The sequence below is a fragment of the Lissotriton vulgaris genome, chromosome 11 (genome assembly GCF_964263255.1).
Source record: "Lissotriton vulgaris chromosome 11, aLisVul1.2, whole genome shotgun sequence".
NCBI classification, from domain to species: Eukaryota; Metazoa; Chordata; class Amphibia; order Caudata; family Salamandridae; genus Lissotriton; species Lissotriton vulgaris.
In genome coordinates this window covers 908,222,221-908,243,411 of record NC_141699.1, presented here as the reverse complement: position 1 = coordinate 908,243,411, position 21,191 = coordinate 908,222,221, and the positions used below count along the sequence as shown (strand labels likewise).

Sequence of the window (21,191 nt, the reverse complement as noted above, 5' to 3'; positions counted from 1 at the left end):
AGATGGAGGAGGCAGGGGGTGCTGCACTCCACAGGTCACACTGACGACGTGCCTTGAGAGGTTAATACCACATCAAAGTGCCCACAAGGGGGGGGTCATGCCTAATACATCTTTGACTGGACGAGGGGTGGGGTAGGTCAGCGCACATACGTGCGGGTTTGCCCTGGTGGTAGCAGAGTCACTGTGGTGTGGGACAGAACCAAAGTGGGCCTGTACGAAGCACTTGGAGAGTGTATGCTGGCAAATGGTGGGGGGGGGCGGGAATGCGAGCGAGCGGAGGCAGGCTGGTGTGGGAGGGGGAGGTGCTGGTGTGGGAGGAGTGCTGCTAGGGCGGTAATGCGAGCGAGCGGAGGCAGGCTGGTGTGGGAGGGGGAGGTGCTGGTGTGGGAGGAGTGCTGCTAGGGGAGGGGAAGCCGGATGGGGGGCGGGAGAGCCTGGGAATGCGAGAGGCTGGGCTGGGCTTGCATGCGATGCGCGTGCATGTTCACGTGAACTTCATGAAAACCGCGGGGCTGAAAGCCCTTTGGTTTGAAGATGTTTTCGCCACATGAATTCTCGCTCCGCTCGATGCGCTTGCGCACATCGATAGGTCGCGAGACCTAAAAAGTCCCTTTAGATCCATCTAACCCACAAAACTTCAGACCCTGCCTTACATTGCTAAAATCATATAAGCAGAGGTCAATGATCAACTGAGATGCTACTTTTAAAATAAAAAAGTCTTGCTGCTATTCAAATTTCCATCTTGTTTGAAGCCCTCCTGGGATACAGAAACTATATTGATCGACAGGTTAGAAAAATTAGACCTGAGGCAGAGGGAGGAACGGAGCCCCTATTATTCTAGGCTTACTGTGGATCAGAAATTCTAATCAATCTAATAGATCAATAACTAATAAAACTGGGGCACTGCCCACAAGTGGGTTAGATCATTCCTCTCCTACACGCCCAAAAGTACATTTATAGGCACCTTTGTCTCTCCGGCCACCTCATTTACCTTCAGTGCGTCCCACTCCAACCCCCTTCAAGTCTCCAGTCAGTCCGCTCTGCTTTTCAATTGCTGTTAACTTCCCTCTGGTCAAACAGACCAAGAGTTGTGGTCACCAGTGTCAGCTCTACAATGATGACACCCAAATAAAGTTTGATCTCCACAGGAGCGTTTGTGTTCCATCTGAAGAGTCAGTCTGCTCGAGAATACTTTAGTGATGGATACAATATGAATTACTTTGCCTCAGTGGGAATAAGACTGCTTCTCAAGCTCCTCCACACTGCCTTCATTTAGCCTGACTGATTAGGCACTGCAAATCCCCTTTCTCGAGTTTAGTCAGTAAGGAATATAGAGTTAATTTTCAACAGCAACCTCTCTATCGAACCTCAGGTGAAAGCGGAAAGCAGTGTTAAAGTATTCTTACTTCCATATTCAATTTCAAAATTCTATTTCTTGGTGCAATATTAACAAAGGTAGGTTCTAATATTTATTCAGTGGGGGTCCCCAGGTTCCAGTGATAATTAAGTGGGGGCCCAAGGAACTAAAAAGGTTAAGAACCACTGGTCTAGAAATAAGTCCCTCTCGCAAAGAACCCACTGAAGTTGGCCTGTATTACAATTACGGACCAATTTACCGTCACAACAATGTGCCTTATGGGGAACCTTAATAAAGCCCTTACAACTCAAGTATCTGACTGGCCCAGTTACCCATCAGGTGCCCACAAGATGCCTCTGCTCCAGCAATGAACTCAAGATAACGCTGACAAAATATAGATGCAAAATGCAGATGCAAAGAAACAGTTGGAAAGTCTCTTAACACTGCTGGGGTGAAGATGTGACACTTCATGCCTTAAAGTTTCCATCACCCCTCCACTCTCCTCCTCTTTAACATTAGACTGAGGTCTTAATCTAGTCTCCTTCAAGATCTCACAAATGTCAGGTTCTGGGAAAGGGTCTTTTGTACCGGACCTCTTTCTGACTAGACAGACTATTTGTATTGTTTGTCTTGTACAAGCAGTCCAAAGCTTATCTCAATTTACATTACTGTATTTTGAATTTAAAAAAAACACAAAACTAGACCGGAATCTGATGTCAGGCGGTCACTCAGAGATGAAGAATGGTTGTGACTGCATGGGTGGCTAAAAAAGCATTAAATCTTAAGCCCCTGGTAAAGCAGCACCAACCGGGCTTTTTTTTTTTTTTTAGATTGTATTAGGGGAGCAAGGCTCTAAGGAGAGGTCCTGTACGAAAAACTGGTACAAACAAAAACCGAGTCAAATACCCTATAGGTGGTGTGTGTGTGGGGGGGGGGGGGGGGGGGGGGGTGTTAAACATTGCTAGCAAACTTGCTCCACCGGCAAACTGTAGTAATTTCTGAAGATACTTTTCTCACCTACCCAGTACAGATAGCAGCACGTCAAGAATACATTGTTTAGGTTTCACAACTAAGGTGTGTTTCCCTTGCAAGCCATCCTTTTAAACCGGAGTGTTGCCTAGCTTTAGTTACCAAGTTGTGTCTGCACAAACCTACTGGAAGCTTGGGTGCCTGCAGCAACTGAGGGCAAGAAGATTGAAGAAGTCACCAGTCAGGTGCAGATTGGGTTCCGTGAGAGCAGCTAGATATTGAAAGCTGATCAACAAACTGCAAAATTTCCCAAATATCAAGTACACTAAAATGTGGCTTAGCGCCAGAGTCACACTACAAATGAAGAATTGGAGATGAATCTCTTCAAAAGTCTCACCAGGTTGAAAAATACACTGAAAATTGAACCATTTGCTGATTTGAGCAAACACTTTTCTGAAGCTATCAGTATCGACGAAGTAGGCTCAGAAGCCCAATCCGCTATGGTCAAACATCTTTGATCAAGACCACTTGACTATCAATCCCTGCCCCAAGTTCAATCAGTAAAAATGAAGGTGCATTACTGCTCGGCTACCAAAGCCAGATGCCTTTGCATTGAAACTTTTTCAGTCTGTTGCTGGCATTAACTTGGGTATTAAAATGTTGCATAGTTGCTCAGCACTGTGAACTGTCTGTGGTTGCACTTTGATTTTAGTAAAAAAGTTTGTTTTAGAAGGGAGGTAGAAATTATAAGACTATATTTCAAGTATTTTTAGTGTAATCTTTAAAAAAAAGTATAGTGTATATAGTATATATATAGTAATATTGTCTTATGAACCATGTCTGCTACCAAAAACAAAAGCTGGGTGGCAAACTCAGTAATCCCTGGTCGAATTATTTAAACAAATCACTGGGCAAACTCCAAATAGACTTAGTTTGTGCTTCATAACAAACTGCTTTCACATTCAGCACTTAAAACGATCCTTAAAAAGGCAGACAAAATTGCAATCAATGCTATCTGATTTGGCCAAATTAAAGTCAAAGTGCACTCCGCTGTTTGAAGCTGTGGCCACATCATAGACACCCACGATCCACCTTGTCTTGGACCACTGCCATACCTCCAGCACTCGGTCGGAAAGATATGCTTAAGACAAATCATAGGTGCAAGGTTGATGTGTCTACAGACTAAAGAGATGAACACAAAATGGCACTCCCTTTCCAGAATAGTCAAGTGCACACTGCAAATTTAAAAAGAAAATGTTTGGCCACCCTTTGTGTTGCTGCCCTCCACTAATAAATCTGCACCGCACCCTGCTAAAACCTTTGTTCCTCCAACAGGGAATACGAACCTGCAAAGAGGCAACAACCCTGGTTTTTAACAGAGTGGAGCGTGTGACTTGGTGAAATTTGTCAAATACTTAAGCCTGCTACAAGTAAAATTTAAGGACATTAATAATACTGATCACTGCTCCAATTAAAATAACCAAAACAGTGAATTGTAACGTTTTATATGGCAGGTTTAATCTACTTGGATAGATCTTCAAAATATTTTCATTAGCCGCTCTCCGAGCCCATGATTAGAGAACTATCTGCTATATAATTCCCAGTCCGTATGCACTGTTTTCCACACGTAAATTATTTTGCACATTAATTAGCTGATATTAAGCCACAGGTATTATTCATGATTCCCAAATTCTCATGACATTGATTTAAAATCTGCCCAAAACTGCTATATATTACTTACATGACCTATGCTTGCGATTAAAACAATATGCACATGTACTTTTTGCACAGCCAAGGTATTTTGCATAGCAATTATCTGGTTTCTAGCCATAGGTATGTTCACGATTTTGACATTTTTATGACATCTACTTAAATTTGGCATATAAATGTGTAATGTCCTTGATGACCGCATATGCCCGTCATTGCAACTTTTACAGTATCCCTCCTTTCTTGATAAAACTTCATTTATATTTAGGCCTTTGTACATATATTGTAATTATTTGAATTGATCATACAAAAAAAGGAATATTGACCGTCAGTCAGTCATTAAAACTTTATTTGGGTTGTTACAACCATAAAAGTATACACAATACATTTATAAAACTTTATAAAAACACAAAATATGTAACATTTATAAAATTGCAATTCAGTCCTTTCCGGGAGGAAACCCCAATAGCTTTGTTATTAAACAGTATCCTCCTAGGATGTTAAAATCACAAGGGTGAACATGAGAAATCATATGTGACCAGGCCTTCCAAACATAATACATTCATTAAAGTGCAATCTCGTTACCATACGCCTATACCTCTGTACCCTGGAGAAACCCCCTGACTCTGCTCATGTATTTCACAAAAGCACAAACTATATCCAGATTTACCATCCCCACCAGAAGATCTACAGCTTGCTTTCTATTCATAATCCTATAAGTTTTTAATAGCGGGCCTAAAATCTCCTTAAGTATATCAAGGGTCATCCTACAGTCTAATAAAATATGAATAATATCACAGGAGGTACCTAACGTACATGTGCAATTGCCATTACTATTTATCATGTAATTTTTAACCCTGGTATTTACATAACAGGGGTTTATACCCATTCTCAGTTTTAAAACCTCTCTTCTTAAGTGCCGATTCGACAACCTATCCAAGTAAGGGTAGGAGAGGACTTTTGAAATCCATACTTGGATCATATGGGACACCGATATTTTTTGCCGGAGAAACTCTTGATCGCATATGCAGGACACATCCACTCCCAATGACCGTAGTTCTTTTTTGCCTATATTGGTGTGTCCTAACTGGGTATCTAGTTCTATTCCTAGCTTCCCATAAGCTTCCTTTAGTGAGAGTCTTGTTTCTTTAGCCCATGATAACTCGCTGGAGGCAATTTCCTCTCTACACCACTGTGATATTTTTCTGGGAGGTTCCCCTGTCTCCAGACGCTGCCAAAACAGTATTAGTGCCATCCTGGATGTAATTGCCCAGGAAGTGATCTCCTATCTCCAATCTTGCTGCTTGTACCATTGCTGATTTCGGCAACGAGAACAAGCTTTTTAGGATCATACCCTCCTCTTTATTCCAACCTTTTTTCCCGCTAAGGAGGAGAACCTCTGAACCATATAGGAATTGCGCGGGACCATTGCCAGGTAGGCCTTTATAGCCGGCCCATCTGACAAGTCTCCGTAGAAGCTATTAAACCTTTTTAAGCCCTTTATAGAGGCTGTTGCCCTAATATTTAACGCTTCCAGATAGGTGGTCCATTTCAAGTTACTCGTGAACCATACTCCCAGATATCTATATTCCGTTACCTTCTCAAGTTGTTCTGTGTTGCTGCCCACCACTAATAAATCTGCACCACACCCTGCTAAAACCTTTGTTCCTCCAACAGGGAATACGAACCTGCAAAGAGGCAACAATCCTGGTTTTTAACAGAGTGTGCCCGTGTGACTTGGTGAAATTTGACAAATACTTAAGCCTGCTACAAGTAGAATTTAAAGGACATTAATAATACTGATCACTGCTCCAATTAAAATAACCAAAACAGTGAATTTTAACGTTTTATATGGCAGGTTTAATCTACTTGGATAGATCTTTAAAATATTTTCATTAGCCGCTCTCCGAGCCCATGATTAGAGAACTATCTGCTATATAATTCTCAGTCCGTATGCACTGTTTTGCACACGTAAATTATTTTGCACAGTAATTAGCTGATATTAAGCCACAGGTATTATTCATGATTCCCAAATTCTCATGACATTGATTTAATATCTGCCCAAAACTGCTATATATTACCTACATTACCTAGGCTTGCGATTAAAACAATATGCACATGTACTTTTTGCACAGCCAAGGTATTTTGCATAGCAATTATCTTGTTTCTAGCCATAGGTATGTTCACGATTTTGACATTTTTATGACATCTACTTAAATTTGGCATATAAAATGTGTAATGTCCTTGATGACCGCATATGCCCGTCATTGCAACTTTTACAGTATCCCTCCTTTCTTGATAAAACTTCATTTATATTTAGGACTTTGTACATATATTGTAATTATTTTGAATTGATCATACTGGCTGGTTGCAGTATGCAACTGGTTGCACCGGAACTCCCTCCAGTTTAACTCCTCGAAAACCGAGGTTCTGTTCTGTCCCGCGAGCCGCATTTCCCGCCCTTTGCCTGCTGAGTTCTGGCCCCCGGAAAACTCCAACAACCCGCTACCTGTTACCAGTGTTCGCAATCTGGGCGTCATGCTAAATCACCAACTGAGCATGGAAACGCAGGTTTCAAGAACAGTCGCCACCTGCTCAGCCCTTATGCGCTCACTGCGCAAAATTCTGCTTCTATTACCATCTTCAGCTCGAGCTTTGATAGTCAGGTGCACTATCCTTAGTCGCCTTGACTATTGTAATGCTCTCCTGTTTGAATCCCCTGCGACACTGCTAGACAGACTCCAACGAGTTCAGTCGGCAGCAGCCAAACTGGCTCTTGGTTGGACCAGGAGATCCTCGGCCACCGCTGCCTTGGCCGAACTGCACTGGCTTCCTTTGAAGCAACGCATCGCCTTCAAAGCCCTTTGCTTGGTCTTCAAGGCACTACACGGTGCAGGACCTAGACCTCTTCAACGTCTGTTCTCGTGGTACATTCCCACCAGAACACTTATGTCCGCAACCGCCTGCCTTGTGAAAGTACCCAGATGCAAGAAAGCCAGGATTGGGGGAAGATCTTCAGAGTGGCTGCGGCCAAGCTCTGGAACAGTCTGCCTGCCGATATTCTCCAAATCCCACACCTCCTACCCTTCAGGAAACGAATCAAAACATGGCTCTTACCCCACCCCTCCTTTATGCCCGCTCGCCCATAATTCACCTCCCCCGCCCAATAACCCAGGAGTAGCTACCAGCGCCAGGATACCTGCCAGGTGACAGCCGCGCTCTACAAATGTTTTAAATAAATAAATAAATACAAAAAGGGAATATTGACTGGCTGAAGTGTTTTGTAATCAGGTAATTGCTTCCATTCCAGTAACAGACCAGGGGTTTGTAGAATTTGATGACAGTTGGTCACTCCCCTGTATACAAAATACACCTATTTATATTAAAAAAGTTGCAACAAACCACTGAATAAAATGATCCATGTATTTTTTAATTAAACAAATGATAATGTCAGTTACGAAAGAACAGGAATAATGCAGCCTAGAAATCAGGGATGCTGCTTAATGGAGATGCTAGCATGCCAGTGAACAATCCGAAATGTAGAGACTGGAATGGAAATCCCGAATGCCATAGCTCTAAAACAAACACACAAAAACTATCCACTTGATCTATCAATGTTTTTGATTTGAGAAATAAGCTTTCAAGCGGCACTGATTTGGAAAGATGATACAGTGGTACCGTATTACTTCTCAACTGTAACTCTCACCCCTCTGAAGAGTTAGTTCACTTAAATCATGCCGACTATATAACGATGTGGTGCAAAAGGGGGTGGTGATGGACGGAGCATCTGAATGAAACACTCACAGCCAGTCAAAAGATCTGGGTTTAATCCATCACCGTTCTTTAGCCCACTCTGCCACCCCAGTTCAGACGGCAGGAATGCCAGAAACCGGTCCTCGGAAGCTTGTTTCCGGTCCAGGGAAGGCATGGCTTGGCAGTTCGGGCTGGACTGTTCCCATGAGGCACATGGTCAGACTGATTTGCATATAGCCATGTCTGAACTGGGGTGGCAGAGTGGGCTAAAGAACGGAGATGGATTAAACCCAGATCTTTTGACTGGGTGTGAGTGTTTGATTGGTTCAGATGCTCCGTCCATTACCACCCCCTTTTGTACAGACTATATAACGATGGCAAGGGCTGTACTGTGCGGGAACAGACATTCACTCTCATCAAGGTTCTAGGCTGCCCGCACAGCGTATGGGGTTTACTTGGACATGGGGGAGGGGTCCAGACACCAGTGAGATGGTGCCAATCTTACAAGTGTGTCACTTTCACGCCCTTAAATAAGTGTGTCTCATATGTGCCTAAAAATAGAGTGGAACACCGAGGCTCAGTGTGTGTACAAACACAGGAAGAAACGCAGCACGCACAAGTGGCGCACAGAGGCAGCAAGCAAGCACGCCCGAGGTGCGGAGAGAGACCACACGCCGGACAGCGCAGACACGGAAGAGGCGCCTGCACACCCTGGGAATAAGGGGTCCGACGCCTCAGAGGCCAGGACTAAGTGACACACTCCGTGCGCGAGCGCTGTAAACACGACACCGGGTTGTGACTGGCCTGTGAGCGGTTGCACCTTTGTTCATGCCGGGACCGTTTGACAACCACAACAAAATGCGCAAGGGCATAGAAGAACTCCGCAGGGTCCTCCTCTCTGCCAGACAATTATTTATTATACCGAGCAATCTACCCTCTCACTCCCAACCCCCAAAATAATAAAAAGGTACTGAAAGGATACAGACAAAGGCAACCAGACGCAGGAGACGTATCAGAGAGCACAGCGACCCCAGCAGGACTCACTCTGCCCCACTACCTTCACAGCACCCCAACAATAAAGAACTCCTCTAGCACTCGGGAATGAAAAGGGGGTGCTCGTACTTTAGGCGACAAATTGGGAAGGGGGGCTATTAGTAAGCTACACAGACCACGCGCAACTAAGGACCCATTATTTTGACCCCCGTCTATCCCCTTCACTGATCGTCCACCCCATCAACAAAGGAGCTCCTCTAGTAAAATAATTCGTATCCCACCTACACAACACACATGGGATTTTACTGAAATATCAGAACAGTTTTATGCACACCCAACAGTGTTAAACCCCGTCAGATCTTCTGCATACACACTGCAGAAAACTTAGAACTTATACTGCCGCCACCAAGACCCATGTCAACCTCCTTACCTCCACCCCATTTAATAGCATCTACTCCCCTAATGTCTCACATACACAGGACACATAGTATTCCGTCCCTACAAGGCCCAATCATAACAGGCCTAATCTTAAACACATTACCTTGTAAGGGGTGTTTAGGCGCCACAAGAGAACGCAGCTTCGGATACTATTGCCTCCGACACAAGGACCTTGCTGCCAGTGGGGGTAACTCAGGTCCTTCCGCCTCTCCCCCTCCCCCAGGAGTATTAACACACAATAAACTTTTCAACACATGTCAACAAAGGCCCAGAGGGCCAGGGGCGTCGGATCAGACCCAAACAGTGAGAAGACTCCAGCTCTGACTCCCTAGATCCCCTCACCTCGTCAGGCTCCCGGGGTGCTCCTGCTCCCCCGGCTCTACTGCCTTCCAGGATCAGCTGCAAACGCACATCTCAGTCTCACTCCGCCGTCTCCCACGCACTACTTTACCCGTCGCATCACAAAACTGAGAATCATCCCTTTCCCGACCACCCAGCGAATGCCTCCCTGAGCCGCCTCACCTGTGTTCCGCCTGAAGAGCCCCGCACCACAATCCACCCCGCCGCTGTCTCGAAAGCGCCCCCTTGTCTCAGCGCCAGCAGTGTCCTTCCGCCGGGTCATGACCCCCTGGGTTCCTCTAACTGTTTCCCCCGGGGTCACCATTCTCCCTGTTAGTTTATTTCCGGACATTGTACATTGAGTGGTGTTCTTACCTTTGTTCCGTGTTCACCCCGCGCCCGACATAAAAAATTAAAATTGTTTCGTGTGGCGTTTGTCTTTTTTTCCGTCTCGGTGACCTCTAAGCCCCGCCTCTTCCTGGTTGCCCTGGAGACCGAATAAGCGTCCCAAAATGGCATCGTGGTTGCCTGAGATCATCTATGAAACGAACGGGCAGGCTCCAGCGCCCAGCAAAGACTTCTACCAGGTGCTCATCACACAGGACGAGGTAGGTTCAGGGCTAGGGTAGGTGTCCTGCTGAAAAAAAGGGAGTTGGGCGATGGGGGAGCCTAAGGGAGGGTGCAGGAGACCATGGCCCCACTTGCCTATGGGCTTTCCGAACAACACTGTACACCTCTCGCGAGTTCTTGCCGCTGTAGTTCTTTACTCATTAATGGGCGTCGCATTTTCATTTAGCCTAAAAGCTAAAGTAAACTTTTAGAAACCAACCGGAAGACCCTTTTCCAAACAGTGTCCCCTTACTCTGCAGCAGAAGCTGATATGTCACGCAGGGGACTTCATGTGGTCCCTTGCTCTATTGGCATTCAGCCGCAGGCGCTGACGTCATGGGCGACGGTTAATCAGCTCTAATAAATGCAGACATTTTAACGAGTCCAGTAATACGGTTAATATAGCAGTGAATGGCCAGTGGTTGGAATCATGCAGAAGTAATGTGGCCATGTTGACTAACTCAAAGATTTAAGACTTTGTACTGAGAATCTCTCAAGTGGCACGTGGCTTCGGGATAGCAGGTAAATGGCCAATATGGTGCCTGACACCCTTAGCGAGACTTAACGTTTTTAGCATTTTTTTGTAGTTTTATATAACGTCAACTCGCCTCGAAGGTATTGGAACTCTTCACATGAGCACCAGTTCCATTACACTAGGAGACATGGAGTTGTCATAGTGGAAGTTGTTTGACTTTTTCTTGTGATGATACAATTAATCTTCAAATCCCGTTATGTATCCTGCTGATGTATACAAAGGAAAGGACTGACCAAGGTGCCTGTGGAATCTTTCACTCTAAATTAAAAGCATATCTGCCAGGCTCTGTTTACCTCTCATTCACTCCAGGTTAAATGTCACACCTTTGGAGGAGGATTGTAAGAAATGCTCCTCTGCACTGTGGGCCTTGTTTCATTATTTTACTTAGAAATATGAGAGTGAAACTGTGATCAGTACAAGATGCTGCTGGCTAAAACTAAAAAGTCAGGTATAACAGGATGTGAAATACATGACCAGGAACCACAGAGTGTCAGTGAGATTCATAGTTGTAATTCTCAAATAACCGAATAAAAAATGCAGTGGGCCATAGTGTGAGTGGGTGAGATGATCGAGGTTTGAGATGGACTGTTTCCACGGGGAGCAGGGTCAGTACTGATTTGCATTAGATGGACCCCTGGGACTTTAGAGTTTGGTGAACAAGTACTGAGTACCCTTTCTGCCAAATTCAAGGTCTGCCCACCCGATTCAGAGTTTGGCGAACTGCAAGTTTTACGCTGTCAGTAAAATGTACTTTGTCAGTGTAAAAAGTCCTTCAGCAGCCCAACAGAAAAGAGACTGTTAGAGGTAAACCATCCAACTGTCTGCCCAGTTTACAGTATAGAGTCTGATAGCTTTTATTTTATTCCCCCTTATATCCAAGTGTATCTTGCTGTTGAGGGACAGTGTAAAAAATAAAAATTGTCCCCACACCATTGGAGAAAACTTCTCGGGTGCGGTGGTCATTGTTTTTTTCCTTTTTTCAAAAACAAATTCCCGCCTTGGAAGTTTGTTTTTGAAAAATAAAAAGCTTTGGAAAAGGTTGATGGCCGATTTTCCAAATCATGCTCCAATGTTGTAGGAATTCAGCAGCTAAGGAGAGGCCAGATGGCGGACACAGCATTGTCCGAGTGAGGCAGGCGATGTGAAGCTCCTCACAGACTAGAACCCCCCACCGCCCCTGTGATTCTGAGCTTGGAAAACTCGGCGTTAGCTTCTCACCTGGCTGTCCTGGATATGTTGAATGACTTTTGTCGCTACCAGCGGGTTCAGTGCCTTCAGCAGATTTGTCGGCGTCTGTGTTCATGCCTCTGTCCCCGCGTCCCGATTACGAGGAGTCAGTGCGGACTCTGGACGCTTTCCTTGATCGTCCTCCAGGCTTCGGCATCAACATTCCCCACTCGGGGACGGAGTCACCTGGAATACCCGAGGTGGATTGCTGCAGCAGATTCAGCGATGCAATGGCGCCTAAGAACGCCACTGGTACTGCGGGGAAAGGGCCGAAGACTCGAGCAGCAGCCGCCGCTAATACAGGGGGGGGTGCTGCCTGTGCCCCCGAGGATCTGGCAAATTCAGCGAGTCTGATCTCCAGTGACGTTGATGTGGGTGACACTGGAACTTCTAATGCTGCATATTGTCTTTTGAACCAGGTTAGAACAGACAGCGAGGTCGGAGGTACAAAGCCTAAAATTCCAGGAATGTTTAAAAAGAAAACTCAATTCAAAGGTAAGACTGTTTCGCAATTTGAAACTGCTGATCAGCAAAACACTAAGAAAAATATTCAGCAAGAGGAGACGGAAGAGGTGGCGACTGAGAGTAGGGATGAGATTTCTAATTTAGACATTCATTCTGAAAATATTGTATTACTTCATGGTGCTATACTACAGAGTTGGCAGATGCTAATTCAGACAAATCTTTGGAAAATGCTGGGATTATGAGTAAATACTGAGGCGGATTCTGGAGATTCTGCAGGCAAATTTTATTCTATGTCGGACCTCTCCAATATCTCTGATCCTGAGAGTATTGAAGGTGATTGGCCAGACGAAATAAGTTTGGCAAGTTCAGCTCCTTTGGAGGAGGAAGAAGGTAGTCCAATGGAGGGGGGAAGTACAGTCCGTAAAGCCAGAGCAGTAACATCGTTGTCTGGGCCCAAATCATTGTCCAGAGATCGTTGTGGAAATGACGGATCCCCTATATTGGGCCTCTCCTCGGACGAGTCCAATCCTGGCAGAACAATTGGTATAACAGCTGAATTAAGGGATTGCCTTTCTAACCCCAGTCTGGGAGACCATACTGAGAGTGAAGTTACTTTAGTTACTATCCTTCAAGCTATTATGATGCATCGTGAAGAGACAAAAGCAGAAGCCTTGCGGATTCAAGGGGAGGTGTGCAAATTTCAGAATACAGTATGTAGAATCGTCAAGACAACTAATGAACTGGCCACTCGGATTGGTGAGGCTGAAGTCAGAATTTACTCGGTTGAAGATGAAATGGCGCAACAGAAAACTGAAGTTGCCTCTCTAAGTGCCCTCAAGGATGAGATCAATTGGAAGTTAATTGATCTTGGGAACAGATCGAGGAGGAACAACCTACGAGTCTTAGGAATCCCGGAAGGGGCGGAAGGAAGTAACATCCGACAATTTGTTCAGGAGCTGTTTTCAGAAGTCTTCCCTGAACTGACGCAATGGAGGTGGGTGGCTGAACTACAGAGAGTGCATCGATTCCCCTTCCATAAGCAGAGTGGTATTAGGCCCTCTGATGAGAAACCTAAAGCGATTCTGATCTGTTTAAATAACTTTTTATCACGTGAAGCTTTATATGATATAGCTAGACCAGACCATAAGAGGAAGGGGAAGGCGGTCAAGTTTTTTGTACGTTCGGATTACTGCCAGGCTACGGTCCAGCAGAGGTGGCATCTGCGGCAGCTTATACCACTGTTTCAAGCCAAGGGAGCCCTAGCTTATTTACTAAATCCTTCCAAGCTCAAGATTATTTATAAAGAGAAAACACATTTTTTTGTGTCTGAGATTGTTGCCAGGGGTTTTTTAGAGACAATTTAGTCTGATGATTTTCTCTGATCAAAGTAAAATTATGTTTCATAGTGCTTACAATTTTGTTGGTGTTCAGGGGGGTGGGGGATGATCGGTGGGGGGTAACCAGCCTTTCTCTTCATCACCAATGGGGACAGCTCTGTCCCTTTGCCTCATTTGGGTCGGCTTTGGGGTGGGTGAGGGTGGCCTTCAGGGTAGCAAGGGTGGGATGGGAGGGGTGGTGTGTGGGGCAAGGAATAGCAGAGAAGTGGTATTAAGCACAAACTACAGCCAAGATTTGTCTAATAAAGACTTTACAATTGTGTACTTAGTCTTTAGTGTGTTAGGTAATATTATGACCAAAAAAACTTCTCTTCAAGCTAGGTTTAAAATACTTTAAGAATGGGTAAATTCACGGTGTGTTCATGGAATGTCTGTGGGTTAAATGACAGGAGGAGAAGGGGAATAATGGCCCAAATGCTTAAATCTATGAAAGTTGATTTACTGTGCATACAAGAGACCCACAAAGCATGGAATAATAGAAGCTGGCTTAAAGATATGGGTCTTGAATTAGTAGGGTGTACACGGCAGGGTACAACCACAAGAGGGGTGGATGTTTTGAAAAGATACGGGAGGGGGGGTATCCAAGCGTGTGAAAGAAGATCCTTTTGGTCGCTGGGTAATCATTGAACTGTCTATGGAAGGTTTGTCATTGACTATATGTACTATCTACGGCCCTAATCTGGATGGTCCAGACATGCTGAATCATCTTAGTATAGAGCTTGCGGCCTGGCCACCCCTTTTAATCTTATGCGGGGATTTTAATCCTCACCTGGATGGAAAGGCTGATATAACTAGCAACTATGTTTATGGGGGGAAAGAAAAATAAAGTCTTTAGGGCAACTAGAGGGCTTATTAAAGAATTTGGGTTAGTCGATGTAGGCCACTTACAGGGAATGGGAGCCCCAGAGAGTACTTTTTTCTCTGCCCCTCATCAAAAACATTTCCGCTTATACTATTTTTTTGTAACTGCTGGATATGTCAATGACCCTAATAACGTCAGGTTTGATATTTTACCTAAAGTAATCTCTGATCACAACCCTAATATTTTAGAGTTGGATACTAATTTTAGATCTCCTCAGAGACCCTGGACATTTGAGCACAAATTACTATTTGATCCCCTGTATGTTGAGCAGATGGTGAAATGGATAGTTGAGTTTTTTAAAATTAATCATGGGTCTGCTTCGGTTCAGGTGGTGTGGGATGCTTTTAAATCTGGAGTTCGGTGAGAAACATTAAGTTACTCAATTAATAAACGACGTGAAATAAGAAAGGCACATGATATTGAGATGGGAAAACTACGAGATATTGAAATCCAACTGATGTCGGCAATTGGTAGAGGGGTGACCACTGCTCAAATTTTAAGGGATCTTGCCATTCAGAAAGCAACACTGTACTAGAACTTTGCCACAAAACTAGCTGCACAAATCGCAGCTTATAGATCAGAGATTTATGAGGTGGGAGAAAATTCGGGGCGATTATTAGCTAAAAGGCTACATCAGAAAGAGGTTGCTAGAAGGATAGATAGTATTCTTGATGATTCGGGGCAAATTCATGACAAACCTGCCGAAGTATTTGAGGTTTTTGGAAAATTGTATAGCAAATTGTATACAGAGACAACTACTTGTGGTACTGAGTATAATGTAGCAGATTTCAGCTTTAATATTGAAAACCATACTGACAACTGAGCAAACTGAGGAATTAGATACACCTATTACATGGGAAGAGGTCGAGGCAGCCTTAATATCATTGGCGTCGGGTAAGGCTGTTTGCCCCGACGGCATTCCTCTCGAATCTTTTAGGGTTTTTCGAACAGGCCTAAAAGAAGAATTAATGGCAGTCTTTTTGGAAGTCGCAATTGTTCGGAAAAAGATGATTTCACTGAGGAAGCGAAAGGTCTGACCTCGATATTACAACAGAGGGGATACCCTATCCGAGTCATCAAAAAAGCACGGAAAAGAGCATTCAATGCCAACTGTGACGCACTATTGTCCAAAAACATGAGACCCCAAACCAAGAAACCGGTGTTTGTATCCACCTTTAATACGGCATCAGATTAAAAAGTTGGTTCTGAAGAATTGGAAGATACTCAATACAGGGGGTATGAAGGTTGAGACACCCCTGTTTTCTTTCAGACGCAGTCAGAACTTGAGGGATCTTCTCATACATACTAGACCCAGGGATCTGGGGCTAGCAAGAGAGAACACCACTGTGACAGGTTTACCCAAATTGACCGGACACACACGCTGCGGTGCATGCAGTGTCTGCCACTTGACTAACAACTCCACTTCAATTGATTTAGGGCTCCACACTCCCTGGGAACAGAGATCTCACACCAATTGTAATTCCCAGGGAGTGATCTACTTGTTAACCTGTCCCTGTCAAAAAATGTATGTAGGGATGACAAGTAGAAAGGTACGCACCAGAATCACGGACCATCGGAGTACTATAAGATGTGGCAAGACAAACACGAAACTCACGGCCCATTTTTTTGAGAAAGGACGTAGTATAGAAGACCTTAAATGGACTGTGATAGAGAAGGTAAAATCTAGCAGACATCAAAATGATGACCAAAGGGTGTTACTGCAGCGAGAACAACGATGGGTTTACCGCCTTGAGAAGCCATAAAGTGGGATTAAACGATGATAATTCCTGGCAGGCACTGGGAAGACAGTAATTAAAACAATTTTACCAATACGGCCATGGACATTTTGACCACCTTCTCAGTAGCGATGACTGATGATATCTTCTATACATTACACCTGGTGGTCGTCCCCTATGAAATAACACACTTGGGATATCACATAGGATATAGTTACATGAGGGTTATGAACTCCGGTCGATATTCATGGTCAATCATTACCTTAGAACATGGGGTCACTTTAGTCACGACTACCCCCTAGTGGGGATGGTTGTTCTGCCATGGTGAAGCATCATGAAGGATGTACATCATATATTCCTCCTTTCCATTCAATCCCGGACTACTGATATCTATTGACAATGTCCTCCCTCCCCCCCTATTTTCATCATCTATGCAACTTTTATGATTGCGAATATAGACACTGATGACCTGGGACAGTGATATCTATTGACAATGTCCTCCCTCCCCCCTCCTATTTTCATCATCTATGCAACTTTTATGATTGCGAATATAGGCACTGATGATCTGGGACAGTGATCACCAATCACTTGCTGACGGGCCCCTTCGATATCAATTTACCGAATTAGTCATTTGTAAATGTGCCTTTCCGCATAATCGCTCTTAAGCAAGATTGTTTATATATTGTATTGGTGAGGTTTGTTAGCGCTCGCTGTGCATATCAGTCCCCCTTGCCTGTGTGTGACGATGCCTGGAGACGAGCGACTCAGTCGGTACTACATCTCCCGACTGCTCCCAATGGTTTGCCACGCCCGACGTCATGACACTTTGACGCCCGTGACGTCAGACGGCAGGGGCGGGACGGGCAATGGCTCATCGGTAAATACTCTATCGGACACCGCGTCTCTCATCTACGTGGTGCCTTAAGGTACAGGAGTTCTTTGGTAGGGCTAGCCTAATAGAACGGTAAGGAGAACGGGTGAGGGTTGAATAGACCGGCGCCTCTCCTTGTGATTTGAATGACGCTGGCTCGGCAGAGGGGATGACGCTAAATACCTTTTACGCTCCATTCCCTTGTAGATTGTGTTCACAGGCAGACCCCCACTGACAGACACCAGTTCGAGTTTGTGTAGCACATAAACTCGGTAAGTCTCGTTCACCTGTGGGTCATTAGCCTCATTGGAGACTTTTTAACGATGTGCCTAATTCAAGAGTGGTTCACTTGTGGAGTGTGTGTGGGTTCATGGTGGTCCCAGGCTTGGCTATGGGAACGTGAGTGTGTTGCTTATTTTATTACCATATCGCTTATAGAATAATTTGCTTCAAGATTAAGTGATCAAAGTTAATCACCTGGAATGTTTGGAAAGAAAACCTAGGCTATAATATCATACTATTGAGTCCTATTGCGGTACGTTTGTGAGCACAGTTCATTCATTAAGTTGGAGCAATACCCTAGTTAGAGAAACATAAATTTTAGGGGAGGAATTGAGTGAAAAAATGGGGGGATAGCACCCGCACCCCTCTCATTATTCATTACTCTTTTCTAGTGAATTTTCTCCCCTTATTTTTGGGGACTTTAGCTCCACTGAATGATCGGAAGACCCGGAAGAGTACGGATCTACGAGACCTACTCCATTCGGGAGACCCTGTGACCAAATGACGGCATGGGTAATGAGTGGATTTGATTTCGACAGTCCTGAGGAAGACCGAAGTGACCTTTTGAGGCACAACTGAAGCGGTCGAAACATGTTGACTTCAGCAGTGGTAGGATTGAAGTCTTGAGGAACCTTATTTTCTCAATAAGACTTTTTCCATCCTTTTCATAATTTTTAATCCTGATAAGGGTATCAACTTGGGTCTAATAAAGCAATTCTTTCTACTGGCACCCTTAATCAGTTTTAAACACATCCTTACTGCACTTTTTTGTCGCACTAACAGCTTATCCACGAGGTGTTCACTGCACGTTCTACCACTCATGTATGTTATTCGTTGTACGTATTGACTGATTGTGTTGTACGTCTTGTAGTGTGGAATTTATTATTTTTTCCCCCTCCCTAATGCTCCGCCCTGGATGTGGCTACACCAGGGCGTTTCTAGCAGGCCCTATGATGAAGCATGTCACATACCTCGGTATGTGAGCGAGGGCAGTTTTTTTCAAATTGGAGAATTTTCCTGTGTTGTAGTTGTGTACTCCATATACCCCTTGTGTGTGATTATTTGGTTTGCTCCAAGGGGCCTGGGGTAATGGAGTTTAAACAATTTTGGCCCTTCCCCCTTTTGTGTGTTGATGAATCTTTTTGGAAGCTCAGAAGGGGAATACACCTGTCTTGTGGCGGAATTCAATAATTACAATCTTTCTTAAAAAAGACAAGCCACCTTTAATGCCCTCCTCATATAGACCTATATCAATCAATCAAAATACTTGTATAGCGCGCTACTCACCCGGAAGGGTCTCAAGGCGCTTGGGGGAAGGGGGCCGCTACTGCTCGAACAGCCAGGTCTTGAGTTGTCTTCTGAAGTCGAGGTGGTCCTGGGTCAGCCGAAGGTGGATAGTCGAGGTGGTCCTGGGTCAGCCGAAGGTGGATGGGGAGGGAGTATCATGTCTTGGCCGCCAGGTAAGAGAAGGATCTGCCTCCGGCGGTGGCTCTTCGGATGCGTGGTACTGCGGCGAGGGCGAGGCTAGCGGACCGTAGCTGGCGGGTGGGCGTGTGGAAGGTCAGGCGGTCGTTGAGGTACTTTGGGCCCAGGTTGTGGAGAGACTTATGTGCGTGGGTGAGGAGCCTGAACGTGATCCTCTTGTTGACGGGGAGCCAGTGCAGGTTCCTCAGGTGGCCGGAGATGTGGCTGCGTCGAGGGATGTCCAGGATGAGTCGGGGGGGGGGGGGTGTTCTGGATGCGTTGTAGTCTTTTCTGTAGCTTGGCTGTGGTTCCGGCGTAGAGGGTGTTTCAGTAGTCCAGCCGGCTGGTGACGAGGGCCTGGGTGACCGCCTTCCTGGTTTCGGTCGGGATCCATCGGAAGATCTTGCGGAGCATGCGAAGGGTGTGAAAGCATGAAGAGGAGACGGCATTGACTTGTCTGGTCATCGAGAGGGAGGAGTCCAGGATGAAGCCCAGGTTGCGTGCGTGGTCTGTCGGCTTGGGGGCGGTGCCCAGGGCTGGGGGCCGCCAGGAGTCGTCCCAGGCGGAGGGTGATGGTCCAAGGATGAGGACATCTGTCTTGTCTGAGTTCAGTTTCAAGCGGCTGTTCTTCATCCACTCGGCCATTTCTTTCATCCCTTCGTGGAGGCTGGTTCTGGCGGTGTCGGGGTCTCTGGCGAGAGAGAGGATCAGCTGGGTGTCGTCGGCGTAGGAGATGGTGTTGAGGTTGTGTTGGCGTGCGATGGCTGCGAGAGGTCCCATGTAGACATTGAAGAGGGTGGGGCTGAGTGATGATCCTTGCGGGACGCCGCAGATGACTTCGGTGACCTCTGAACGAAACGGGGGGAGGCGGACTCTCTGTGTTCTTCCAGCGAGCAACGAGATGATCCACTTCAATGCCTTCTCTTGAATGCCGGTGTTGCTGAGGCGTTGGACTAGGGTGAGGTGGCAGACAGTGTCGAACGCGGCAGAGAGGTTCAGGAGGATGAGTGCCGCTGTTTCCCCGTTGTCAAGAAGGGCTCGGATGTCGTCCGTGGCTGCGATGAGGGCGGTCTCGGTGCTGTGGTTGGCTCTGAAACCGGACTGCGAGGGGTCGAGGGATCCATTAGTCTCGAGGAAGGTGGCAAGCTGTCTGTTGGCGATCTTCTCGATGACTTTGGCAGGAAAAAGGAGGAGCGAGATGGGGCGGAAGTTTTTGAGGTCGGTGGGGTCCGCTGTTGGTTTCTTCAGTAGTGCGCTGAGCTTGGCATGCTTCCAGCTCTCGGGGAAGGTGGCGGTGTCGAAGGAGGTGTTGATGACGTCTCGGAGTTGGGGTGCGATGGTGGAGTCGGCCTTGTTGAAGACGTGGTGGGGGCAGAGGTCAGTCGGAGATCCGGAGTGGATGGTGTTCATCATGGGGGCTGTGTCTTCGGTGGTCACTGCGGTCCAGGTGCGGAGGGTCGTGGTGGGGTGCGTTGGTTCGACGGTTGGTTGCGAGGATGGTGTGCCGAAGCTGTTGTGGATGTCGGCAATCTTGCGGTGGAAGAACGAGGCGAGGGAGTCGCAGAGATCTTGTGAAGGGGTGATGTCGTTGTTGCCGGTGCTGGGGTTGGAGAACTCCTTGACGATGCTGAAGAGTTCCTTGCTGTCGTGGGCGTTGTTGTCCAGTCGATCCTTCAGTGATTTCTTCTTGGTGGTGCGGATGAGCTGGTGGTGCTTGCGGGTCGCGTGTTTGAGGGCGGTCATGTTATCAGTGGCCCGGTCGAGGAGCCAGGCTTTCTCGAGGGTGCGGCAGGTCTTTTTGGAGTCCTTGAGTACGTCGGTGAACCAGGGTGCCTTCTTACTTCTGGGTTTGCTGGGAGGGTTCTTCAGTGGTGCGAGGTCGTCGGCGCAGGCTGTCAGCCACTGCGTGAAGTTGCGGGCTGCTTCGTTGGGGTCCGGTGTGCTGGCAGGTGGGTTCTGGCTGAGGGAGGTGGTGAGCTGGTCGGCGGTGATCTTGCTCCAGCTTCTGTGAGGAACCTGTTGCGGGTGGTGGTGGGTAGTGGTTTTTCTGAAGCTGAAGTGGACGCAGCTGTGGTCGGTCCAGTGAAGTCCAGTGGAGTGGCTGAAGGCGATGTGCTTGCTGGATGAGAAGACGGGGTCAAGCGTGTGGCCAGCGTAGTGGGTGGGGGTGTTGACCAGTTGCTTGAG

General features: G+C 46.2%; 2 protein-coding genes across 16 annotated transcripts in view; one reads left to right on the top strand and one right to left on the bottom strand.

Annotated features, from left to right (window-relative positions):
• TRIP12 (thyroid hormone receptor interactor 12) overlaps positions 1-10,007 on the bottom strand; it is a 1,206,981-nt gene extending 1,196,974 nt beyond the window's left edge. For 8 of the 15 annotated variants that reach the window (XM_086944046.1, XM_086944051.1, XM_086944053.1 and 5 more), the window contains exon 1: positions 9,560-9,779. The gene's annotated coding sequence lies outside the window, so the exon portion shown is untranslated. Of the gene's footprint in view, positions 1-9,559; positions 9,833-9,931 lie in introns of those variants that run through there. The other 7 variants (XM_086944048.1, XM_086944050.1, XM_086944057.1 and 4 more) reach the window with 5 other exon arrangements.
• A 25-nt stretch (positions 10,008-10,032) lies between these two features.
• Positions 10,033-21,191, top strand: part of FBXO36 (F-box protein 36) — a 154,991-nt gene continuing 143,832 nt past the window's right edge. Inside the window, exon 1 of the mRNA XM_086944045.1 lies at positions 10,033-10,164. Coding sequence (XP_086800171.1) covers positions 10,069-10,164 — 96 coding nt within the window. The 5' untranslated portion in view covers positions 10,033-10,068. The remainder of the gene's footprint in view (positions 10,165-21,191) is intronic.